Source organism: Borostomias antarcticus, assembly GCF_949987555.1.
Source record: "Borostomias antarcticus genome assembly, chromosome: 19".
Taxonomy (NCBI): domain Eukaryota; kingdom Metazoa; phylum Chordata; class Actinopteri; order Stomiiformes; family Stomiidae; genus Borostomias; species Borostomias antarcticus.
Window position 1 is genome coordinate 12183162 of NC_140252.1, and position 12094 is coordinate 12195255.

Below are 12094 nucleotides of genomic sequence, written 5' to 3' on the forward strand. Positions count from 1 at the left end.
CAATATACACATTTCAGGTTAGTGAGAGAATTTCAAAAAAGTCAGCTTCAATCAATCTAGTGTGTGCATTCGGATTATGTATATTCTCTACGTATATTCTTTATTCTGTTGTACTTTTTTTCCCACTGCTGCTGTACTGTTCCACTGCTGAAACCCAAAGCTTCCCCCAAAGGGATTATTATTAAAGTATCTATCTATCTATCTATCTATCTATCTATCTATCTATCTATCTATCTATCTATCTATCTATCTATCTATCTGTCTGTCTGTCTGTCTGTCTGTCTGTCTGTCTGTCTGTCTGTCTGTCTGTCTGTCTGTCTGTCTGTCTGTCACCAATGTTGTCACAAGCTAAATAAGACATTCCTTTTAACTTTAACTTTAACTATTGTAGTGAGAGGTGCTTTATCTCCGTATTACGTCACACTGGCTGGTTTTCTACCGATGTTATTGGCCATAACTCTGGACACACTTGATACCAAAACTAACCCTGAAGTTGATTGGAACATTGCTCAGAGAGACAGCCAAAAACAATTTCCCCCAACCTCATCCCCCGCACTCTCTCTCTCTCTTTCTCTGGCACATGTCATAATGCTCAAAGTGCACCCCGGTCTACCACCCCCACAGACTACCCCAGTATAAAAGCTCTGTGTGAGCGACAGAGCCCCAGCTGTTCGGCCCGGTGTGCGAGTTCAAGTCCGGCGATGCCTGTGCTGTGGATGCTCTCCACGCTCTTCCTCCTGGCTGCGCGGTCAGGCCCAGCCCGCGGGGCCATCGTCATGGAGAACGGTCTGCCCATTCTGTGGGCAGAGGCCTCCAGCCAGCTGTCTGACCTGCCCCAGCAGGAGAACGGCAGTGTCACCGTCAACCCCTGGGACTACCAGCAGAGGATGACCCTCTACCGCCTCCTGCTGGCCTCCACGGACCAGTACATGAGCTCCATGGGCCCCAACGCCACGGAAGGCAACCCTCTGTGGGGTCTCCCACTGCAGCTGGGCTGGAAGCTCAGGTCAGGTAGGCATCTGATATTTACAGTACTAGTGGAGTGCCCGTCGGGGTTCGTGCTCGGTCTGCGCGTTCCTGTGCCCGTATAACTCATAACCAATTCCTTATAAAGGCTATAACTATGCATTATTACATTATTCTTAAATACAATATAGGCTAAATAAAATGAATGTACTCATACAATAGGCTACTTGAAACTATGCCCCTTCCTAAATAGTCTTTTGAACAAATAAACTCAGTGAAGATCCCAAGTTCCCAGTCAATTCACTCACTACCACATTCGATTGTAATGTACTGTATATCAAACATATTCCGACTTTAGGACTCCAGTTCCCTGTATGCATAGCTCTCCTTTTACATTCCTGCAGCTCTCAACATGGCCAGACTAATAGTGATTTACACCTCGTTCTGGAATAACTGCTTTACAGTATTACGACAAATGGCGACTTTCTTGACTTGCAAATTTATGTTTTAAATTGACAAACATCATTATGTGATGGTCATGGCACATTTCAAACGGGATCACTAAATAGTTTATCGCCATTGACTACCGTACATATTTTTTCCGAATTATGGTCTGCTTCCGGCATTCGATATGCCAGCCCTCACAGACAGCAGCTTAGCTTTGTTAGCTTAGCATAAGCGTAATTCGCTATTTGTTTACTCACATTCTGAACCCTCATGAAAATATATGATTCATACCAAGTTATTATTATCTATATCATGCCCGTTACCCAGGTTTCCCCACAATACAGCAAATACCCAAACACTGTTTTTGTAATCGGCGCTAGCTAACTTAGTTAGCTAAAGCAGCTTTATCGAGAATTGCTGTGTGTAGTGCTCATGTTCAGAAAGGGCCTAAACGGAATGTTTTTCACCTCCTTGGGTCCTGAGCAATACTCCTTGCACATGTCAAATTCATGCCCGGTGACTTAATGAGGTCTAAGTACGTAGATGTAGCACCAGCTGTCTCTGTAGCCTACCACCCACTTGGGTGGATTCTGGTGTACTTTTCCGCAGCAGTTTTCTGGACTGTAGAGACTGGATGTTTGTAGCAGTAGCCTACAAAGAGGTGTGTGTAAAAGGTGGCTAATATTTTCTTCATAATTATCTAATTGACCAGGTTAGCCTACGTCTGCAGGGTTGGTGAAGTGAATAGGCCTGCATGTCAAAGTATTTCCTTACCACATACATGTAGGTCGGTATGTGATTGGCAATGATATTGCATGCTGAGTTTTTCTGTCTGGACCCAGCCAGACCACAAATTTTAACAAGAAATGGTGCTCGGAGAGCACAGACCTCCGCCCCTGAATGCTTGTTGTGGCTCTGTGGCTCTAAATTGGTCCATGATACACCCCTCCACTAGGGCTGCTCGATTAATCGGTTTTTATTCTAGATTACGATTTGGGCTGTCAACGATCATTAAAACAAAATAATCGCAAAAAAACGATTTTGCACAAATCAAGTGCACCCTACACTGCAGAGCTATACTGTGCTTGACCCCTCCCCCACCCACCCACGTGTCACACACGTCACACACATTGACTGGAGGTGAATGGGTGGCTGTATTTGGCTGGCTCTGTGGAGACCCCCTTGGGTCACAGCCAGTGGGGGGCAGTGCAGAGCACTCCGGGCTCTTCCGCTGCACACCCTAGTCCAAACCCTGTGTCTCTAGCACCCCCACACAGGCAGCTGGCTTTGTTCTAAGTTTTCATTCGTGGATCTGGCCCGTGATTCGGATCTGCTCCAAAATCTATTGAGTTCTAAGGTGGCCCATGATGCACACCTTCACGGAGTTTCGTAAAAATCTGTTTGGTAGTTTTTGTGTAATCATAGTCCAACGTTTTTTTTTTTTAATGAATGGAAGTAAATGGGCAGACCGGCTGTGTTTGGGCGGCCAGTGGACAAGACTTGTGATTCAGATCTGCTCCAAAATTTGAATGGAGGTGAATGACAGGCCGTTTTTGGGCTGTTTGTGGCCCCTAGCCGTGCTTTAGATCTGCTCTAATATTGAATTGAGTTCTAAGTTGGACCATGCTACACCCTTCCACCGAATGTCATGCAAATCGGTCCAGTAGTTTTTGCGTAATCGTCCTAACACACACACTCACTACCAAAAACACTGTGCTGTTGCTGGGGCGGAGCTAACAAAATAAGCAACGGTAATCATGCTAATTTTGTGAAACGTGCAGTCCAGCCAGTGCAGCAGTAAGGTAATATTTATTTAAATACACCATTACTTAAAGCTACAATAACCTTTTTTCATATTTTTCATAGGAGATATTAATACAGTGTTCACTGTTCGTCTTATTGTGTTTTCCCCTTTTCCCTTTCTTTCATGCACCCTTTAGTGTTTAAAATTGGGGAAAACTCTCCTCTATTTAATATGGTTACATGTGTTTTAAATGTTTTACCGTAGGCTATATCTCTCTAATCAGAATTGATTCCTTTTATAATAAGAATGTCGTGGTTATACAGTATATAGCACCTTTCACAGAGCCCAAGGTCACTTAAATTTTAATTTTGATGCTGCTCTGTAGTTTTTCTCACAATTGTTCTCGCTCCTACTTTACCCTTTGTTGTATGCTCTGTATATAAGAATTACATAAATAATGTTTAATAAAGTTAAAATAAAAACATGACCATGATTAGGTTATCCTACAACCATCCCATAACAATAAGAGATACAGTTCATCCCCATCAAAAGCACACACCCAAACAATGCCTCAGGGTACATCAACAATATAGCCACTCTCCAACCCAGGGACAATTGACAGACATCAGGCAACTAACACATGTAATTGAACTGGATTGGCTGGAAGGACGGCACTTGTTACATCAAAACTTCATTTGGGAGCATGTAATTATGTGGAACAATCGATTATCCTGGCATCGATTGATTTGTTTTCAGCACCGAGCTGGTGGACAGCTCCAGTTAAGACGCTTCTTAACAGCCTTCTTTAGCGCTGTCTTAACACTAGAATAGCTGAGGGTGGGTCAAGGTGACCCATGCAACTACATAAAAAAATAATTCTCTGCAACCGTTCAAGTTACAGCGCCCTGCTTTCATGACTTTTCCTAGATATGTGCGTTTTACGTGTCAGTGTTTTTGAAACTTCGAAATCCCACCAGGAAAAGGTAGTTTGGTCATTTTTTTAGTGTATTCTGGCTAAAAGCCGGTCAGCCATCTTTTTTTACCTGACTTTAAGGCTGCAATGCTACTTTCTCCCAGCAGATGTCGCCTAGGTTCATCAATATGTTTTTTTTTTATAGGAATCAAGGTTGAATGAATAATCCATCCTTACATATGGATATAAGAATGTGCACAGCAATAATATTTTTGTGGTAGACTATATGTGATTTCAACAATGAATGCAAAAGGTTACACTCACACAATGGCTCATTTAGATAAAACTATGTGGGCACTAAGAACGTGTCTGGGAAACACTCTTTTCTTAAGGCTCCATCTTAGCTGACCTCTTCTTTGGAGCCTTCTTAACTCCTTAAGAACGTTCTTATTTGGGAAACGCGGCCATTATATGTTTTAGGCCTTTCGTTTGTAAACAAGTCTCTTACTACCATCTAGCGGTAGGAAATTGCTTATTGCCACTTAAAGTAACCCTGCAGATTGGACCTGGATAATTAGCTAATGCATAATGAGGAATAAAAATACTACATACTGATGGAGCACCATTATCATAGCAGTAAAGAGAGGTGTGCTTGTGTTCCCCCACTTCTCAGGCCGTTTGATGGACCCCTCTGGTGCTACGACGTGTGGCCAGGAGTCTGACCCCATGTGCATCTCTGGAAAGAGCTGGTGGGCCTGTGAGTAGAATGACCAGCTTTTTCTGCTGAGAATCCCCTGTAGCCATTGTGGCTGTTGGCTAAGTGGAATGGATATCTCCTGCTGCCATGTGAAGAACTGCTAGTCTCTTACTATATGATTCCCTCTGTCTCTTTCTATCTTCCTCTTTGCTTCCCTCTCTATTTCTCTCCTTCTCATTCTGTTTGCTCTCTCTCTCTCCCTCTCTCTCTCTCTCTCTCTCTCTCATCCGCTCCCTTTCTCTCCTCCCCCCTCCCCCCTCTGTAGGTGTGAACTACTTCTTGTCTGTGGTTCCGTTCTTGGCTGCGGTCCAGAAGGGAGTGATCGGGAACGGTCAGCTCCAGGTCCGGGTCCGGGTGCCCGGCGGTGTGGCGCAGGACTACTGCACCTCCTACGCCGACTGCTCTGCCAAGTTCCCCCAGCACTTGGCCAAGTGGGAGGCCTTCTTCCAGGTAACCGACTGTACCCCTGAGCCCATGACCCCTAACCCCGACCCTGATTCTGATCCTGACCTGGACCCTGATAAACTGGTATTACCTTGACTTCCCGTTCTGCCTCACCAGGCCCAGAACACCAGATTCAGATTCAGAACAGGAGCTCAGCTCTGATCTGAAATCCCATTTCCAGCAGGCTCACCTGTAACAAATAGGCCTACATAGGCAACTACAAAGGGGGCTCTGGTGTAACTGAGTTGAAATGGTCACTCCTCAGTTTGTGTAATAGCCTACCACAGGATCCAGGCTAAGAGCATGTAAATCCACTGTATGACAATAAAAGTTGTTTATTTTGTTAAAAATTTTATGTTTCCTAATAACATGTATCTGTAACTTAGAACCCAACATTTAATGGGTTCTAAGTTGCTACACACCTCCACCAAGTTTGTGAAAACTGCTCTGGTAGTTTTTGTGTTATCCTGCTAAAGAACGAAGGAACGGTCGCAGGTCGAGGAGGCAATAAACATTCAGACTTGTTGGTGCCAATTTGGGGGTCCCAGGAGGTGCTATTCAATACAGCCAGTGTGGTATATGCAATCAGGTGTTATCTTTGCCAAAACTCTATATTGGAGAAACTCAGAACACACTGCAATGTAGATGAAAGCAACACATGTACCACACCAACAAGGAGGATAGAGCCATGGTTTTATGTGTACATTTTAGAACATATGAGTTAAAGAACTTAATAATAGAAGGTTTGGAGACTAACACAATTGATCCAAGGTCCACCGCCAAAGGGCAGAGAGGAGATGGATAAGACTACTGAATACCATTGATCCCTTAGGACTGAATGAAAAGTATTAACTTACCTGAACCTTTGTCTCCATCTAATGGCGCTAATAAATCCATGCAGCTGGCACCACTCCTTGGGGTCTATGAAATAGATAAACTCATGAGGTGGTATTTCTGGAATATTGAATTTATGTTTATATGTGTTTCTGTTTCTGTTTTTTTTTAAATATATTTCGTGAAAACTAAATTGCTGCATGTAGCCCAATATAAAACTTATTGAAACATACATCTGATTTGAGAAGCCTTTATACTTAGGGATCCTAATTGAGGGTCATTTTGGAGCATAATTGTATTCTTTGGCAAATCACTTAATTAATATACAATATATACTTACCTTGTGAGTTTTGGATGCAGCCCATGGTTAGGTGATTTCCATGAGGGGAAATTTGACAGCATATCACTTACCAGTTAGGGACTCATCTAGCGTCCAGATGTGGCATCACTGGCAACATCCTGGTTATGGTCTATGAACTTAATAATTAAGGGTTTAACTGCAAGAATTGTATACAGGTGCATCCCCCAAAAATGAAAAAGTTCATTATTTTCCGTAATTTAATTCAAAAAGGGAAATTTTCATATAGTCTAGATCCATTACACAAAGTTAAATATGTCAAGCCTTTTTTGTTTTAATCTTTATGATTGTACAGTATGTTCAGTATGTTCATTTATACACTCAATACTTGGTCGGACCAGGGGCTCCTTTTGCACAAATTACTGCATCAACGTGGAGCGTGTGTAATCAATCAATCAAAGCTTCTTTTGTATAGCGCATTTCATACCCAGAGGCAACACAATGCGCTTTACAGAGAACAAGGGAGGTGGGCATACGTCCCATCCCTACATATTCCAGAGGGAAGCAAAAAACAGTATCTCCCGGGGGCCAGAAAAGTGAGCTGTAAGAATTCCTCCCTGACCTCTCTCAACAAGGCGATCGAACAAGTTCCTGGAGTATGTTTGTCTAACAGCTAAGAACATTTATAAAGCAACAAATTACATTAAATTACATTTTCAGAGAAAAACATCATAGGAGAGACATGGCAAACACTGGTGTATGTCAGTGTGTGCATGAAAGTGCCTGGGCCCAGATAGAGGCAGGGGTTGGGGAAGGGAGGGGGTAGGAAAAGGATACGGACCCGGGTTAGGGTGAGGGGATCTGAGCCCAGGACTGGTGTATGTCTGTGTGTGTGTGAGTGTGCCTGGGTCCAGGTAGAGGCAGGGGTCGGGGGTAGGGTGGGGGTAGGAAAAGGATACAGACCCGGATTAGGGTGAGGGGAAGGGGGACTGGGCCCAGGTCCAGGCCTAAAGCCGGAAGTGGACTGGTGTATGTCTGTGTGTACGTGTGTGTGTGTTAACTAAATGCTACAACAATAATGAATCTACGATATATGAAAGTTTCACTTTTTGAATTAAATTAAGGAAAATAATGAGCTTTCCACAATATTCTTATTTTCTGAGATGCACCTGTAGAGTGTAGTGTGTATGATACAGTAGATATGGACACAGAGTCTTTGTGTATTTTATTTATATTGGTGTTGTATAACTACTTGCAGACTGCAGTGTGAATACATAGTTACTTGGATTTGTGCTTTACACATATAACAAAAAGGGGGGAAATCTGCACTCTCAAATAAGTGCTCCTTTTAATGCATATATACAGCAGACAATGAATGAACGCGTTTCAGCCCTCTGGCCTTCGTCAACATTTACCCCACCGAGGTGGAAAGGCGGGGTAAACGCCTAGGTGACGTAAATGCTGTCGAAGGCCGGATGGCTGAAACACGTTCGTTCATTACCTGCTGTTTACATGCATTAAAAGCAGCTCAAACTTATTCGACAGTGCGGATTTACCCCTTTTTGTTATATGCACTCTCTAGAATTCACACCTGTGAAGTGTTCAAGACGTGTGGGGTGAGCGTGCCATATAACCTCTTTGCTTTAATAACACTCCATACTTTATGAAACCTCAGCACTTGAGCATTTGACATATTTATATTTTGATATGTATGACTTCTCTCTCAGGGTTCTTATCCTCTCTCATTCTTCTCCAGGGTTTGAAGGACCTGAGTGTTTCTGCCATTGCAGTATCTGAGAAGAGAGACCAGATATTGGGGCTGATGTGGGCAGCCCAGCAGACCTCTCTACAGGGGGCAGCCAGCACCTGTCAGGGCAAGTCAGTAGCCATGCACCCTCCTCACCATACACCAATCATCTTAGAGTACCAACACACACCACTAATCACCTCATCATTCACCTTAACAGTGTTATAACACTTTAACAAAGACACCTTTACTGTACTGTATCAACATATTATGTAATTCAGTCGAGATCACTTTTGTCAAATTTGAACATTTATTATACAAGCGGCATAATATATAGCATATGAAATTTTGGCGGTGTGCTCTGTCCGGGGGGGCCCCCTGCCTTCCACCGGCGTGGAAAGCGCGTTAGCAGGGGGAAGCAATCTAGGTGTTCCCCCCCTCTGGGCCAAGCCCTTGGCCCAGAGAGCCAGGAAGGGGGAACGGCATCTAGCCCCCTGCCTCAATGACGATCAGAGTGGGCCGCGATCGGGAAGACGCTCGGAGGTAACTCAGCCCACTAAGACCGTCAAAGAGTGCCACAGGAGGACTGCTGTACATTATAGTCCCTGGTCCCCACGGGCCGACGCTTCGTGGGTTCCGCGGGAGATACAGCCTAGTGTCTCTGCGTCCATGGCGCCCGGAGGGACCGCTGGATGGCCATTCGGAGACGTAGCGGCCCACGTTCGCCACGGAAAGCCACAGAGACCAGCTAGCGGCTACTCTGGCATCCACTAGCCGACGCTAGTGGAATGCTGCTGTACATTACAGTCCCTGGTCCCCACGGGCCGACGCTTCGTGGGTTCCGCGGGAGATACAGCCTAGTGTCTCTGCGTCCATGGCGCCCGGAGGGACCGCTGGGTGGCCATGCGGAGACGTAGCGGCCCACGTTCGCCACGGAAAGCCACAGAGACCAGCTAGCGGCTACTCTGGCATCCACTAGCCGACGCTAGTGGAATATCTGACAGACTACCCCGGACAGAGAGCAATGATGACAACAGACGACATCGACATACGCAGGAGGAGCAGGGGAGGAGGTGGGGCGAGCATGTAATGCACAACCAGCAGTAATGGTAAGCGCGAACAATGACATGTTTTGACGGCTTAAATACATGCGCTCTAGTGAGCTGACCAATGTTATGGCAGCTACAGTCAGCTGGTGCTGGCGTCATGCGTGACTGATTAACCTCAGCTGACCACCCCGGGCGTGACGTACGTGTCCTCGCCTGAATTTGCGTCGGAGACTTCATTGCTACCGTAGACTACAGCAGCTGTTCATAGTTCCCAAACCTCGCAAGTCTTCAAAAGCGGTTTAGCAGACCTTTACAGCGACAAACAAAATGAAGAATCTTTACAACTGAATCTTTTCCCCCATCAACAAGACACGGTCTTCAACTCCTCTAACTCCTTCCGCTGTAGGCTGAGGGATTATTCCGCTCCGGAGACCAGCTTTGCCAGCACCTGGTTGAGCTCCGCTAGCTACATGGCGGCCACTCACTTCCAGTCCACCGTGGAACGCACGGCACTCTTCATGACGCAGCTGCCCAGCCGCGCACTGAGAGAGGGGGACCGCCCGCCTAATATCCCTGACCTCAGCACTGAGGAGAACCACACCCTCTATATCTTCAGCTGGTTGACCAGCATGAACAACATGCTGGGTAAGAAAGACCGACCATCGGAACACTGACTTCTGACCCTGTCCTGACCTCTCTGGTCAGCTGATTGACCGCCCGATTAACTGGGACTTATGGTCAATGACTGGCTCGTATGATCAACTGATTGGCTCTTATCATCACCTGATTGGCTGTAATGGTCACCTGACTGGCTGTAATGGTCACTTGACTGGCACATATGTTCAGCTGACAAACCGACTGGTCACCTGATTGCGTTTTGACTATATATTTTGTGAGTCTATTTTTAAAAGACATATATGTGATAAATATGAGCCACTTTCTAACAACTGTCTCTTTGTGTGTGTGCATGCGTGAGCGTGCATGTGTGTGTGTGTGTGTGTGTGTGTGTGTGCGGGCGCTAGGCGGGACTCTGGTGCAGATGTGGAACAGGGCCATGTGCTCAGAGAAGGCCAGAGAGAAAGGCCAAGCTCTGCTCCAGGATCTTGTCCTCGACCACAATTTCGCCATCACCAAAATTTTCTCCATCCTGACCACCAGATGTTGAGCAGCACACGCACCCATATGGAACAGATACATTACACTCATATACAATGGTCAAACCGCCACATTTAAGACAACACATGCATTTTACCTAATCTGCCTCCAGCCCCTGAATCGAGAAGGGTCTGCCTGCAGTGTCTTGCTACACCACTTTCAGGACATACCCCCACCATGCTCAGGACACTTCAAAATAAAAGTCACACCACATTCAAGAGCTTTCAAAATAAAGATTGTATAGTGTAATGTTGTGCTACACCAATTTTTGCTGCTTTTATGTATAGACACAAAGGTGGAAAGCAGTTTTTTTGTTGATTTATTGGATTTGTCAACATTGTAACATGAAAACAATCAACATAGCATAACAGTATATGGGTATCTGTGCAAGTTTATCAACATACCAATTTCCTGAAACATATACTGTACATAACCATTGATTACACCCTCAACAGACTACTGATCAAAAGATCAAAAGCAAATAAGAATGGGAATATATATACAGATTTTTGAATGTATAGTAATATCAGTTCAATTTAGTATTGGTATATGGTGAGGGTGTCTTGTGGATTTCATGAATGAAAAATGAAAGCATGATTACATTTGGTTTTTCTTTACACTTTTTAGTTATATCTTCAACAATTACACTGAAAATGACATCATAGCATTGAACTGTCCACCTCACCAAACCAGGCCAGGTCCAGCCTGGCTTATGTGCGTGGCTGGCTTGTTTCTGTTCAGGAGTGGTAGGACGGAAGCTAGTCATGCCACTGAAATAGCTGTGAATTGAAATGACATGAAATAATGTCTGATAAATTAAGAGGTCTACTTAGGTCTTGTCGCCTGGACACATCAGTTCCAATGCTTCCAATACTAATCCAGCACAATCCAGCAAGAGTGGAATAGCCAGTTAGCACATGAGCTCACAACTAGCAGCAGCTTCCATAACATTAATGGTACCGGTCAGTGGCTAAAGCAGTTACACTGATGATTCCTGTAATGTTAGCTACAGTATTTTACTGCAATTGGTTCAACTTCTGTTTCTGGACAAAAGGCATTACCTGCTGTATGCACTTCTCTTTAGGTGGTAAAGTAAGTACAAGGTAATCTCTGAGAATGTTCCGCGTGGGAGTCCAATGCTCTGACCACTACTCTACTTGTGGAATTTAGGTAAGGGATAAAAAGTTTGGAGTGAAAGGATGAACATGTGGAGGTTTGGGGTATAGTCCCATAAAGTCATCCCCACCGGGTCTTGAACCCTGGTCTCCCGGGTGGGAGTCCAATTTGGTGTGCTGGGAGTACTGCCTCTTGTGGTGCCAACTGAGAGATGCAGGCCAACATTGCTGGGAGTAAGGGAGGGAGGGAGGGAGTGATAACCCAACAGACACTATACTAGCTATGCGGCTGGCTTCCAGCCACAAAAAACATAATGTGGCATCTTTTTTTTAGGCCTAAGTAGCGAAGATAACACAGATTAACCTTGATTTAATGACTGTAACATAGCCCACATGAGTATGTTTTAACTAATGATAAGTTATCAAACAAGATTTTCTGTTATTCAGCTATTTACATGACCTATAAGGCAACTGTTAGAGAATCAACATTTTTGTCAAATAACTTCCTAACTCAGCAATCCGTGCCATGGAACTGCTGTCTTTGACTCAACTTTCAAATAAACTGTATTGTTGGTATTTTAACAGACATTAGCTTACTTCTATGATGTACTTTAGAAATATGGAA

At 44.6% G+C, this 12094-nt stretch overlaps 1 protein-coding gene across 1 annotated transcript; it reads left to right on the plus strand.

The window, feature by feature from the left end:
• Window positions 1–651: 651 nt before the first annotated feature.
• Window positions 652–11699, plus strand: LOC311321607 (protein LEG1 homolog). Its single transcript, XM_084453604.1, has 6 exons — window positions 652–1011; window positions 4744–4827; window positions 5093–5277; window positions 8160–8281; window positions 9606–9844; window positions 10222–11699. The coding sequence occupies exons 1-6, from the start codon at window positions 702–704 to the stop codon at window positions 10362–10364; spliced, it is 1083 nt and encodes a 360-aa protein (XP_084309730.1). The 5' UTR covers window positions 652–701; the 3' UTR covers window positions 10365–11699.
• The last annotated feature ends 395 nt before the right edge of the window (window positions 11700–12094 follow it).

Excerpts from the sequence above, each read along its gene's own strand:
- LOC311321607 (XM_084453604.1), top strand. The coding sequence starts at position 702 with ATGCCTGTGCTGTGGATGCTCTCCACGCTCTTCCTCCTGGCTGCGCGG. Across the intron at positions 1,012-4,743 it reads GGGCTGGAAGCTCAGGTCAG|GCCGTTTGATGGACCCCTCT; the intron begins GTAGGCATCTGA and ends CCCACTTCTCAG. Across the intron at positions 8,282-9,605 it reads GCCAGCACCTGTCAGGGCAA|GCTGAGGGATTATTCCGCTC; the intron begins GTCAGTAGCCAT and ends CTTCCGCTGTAG.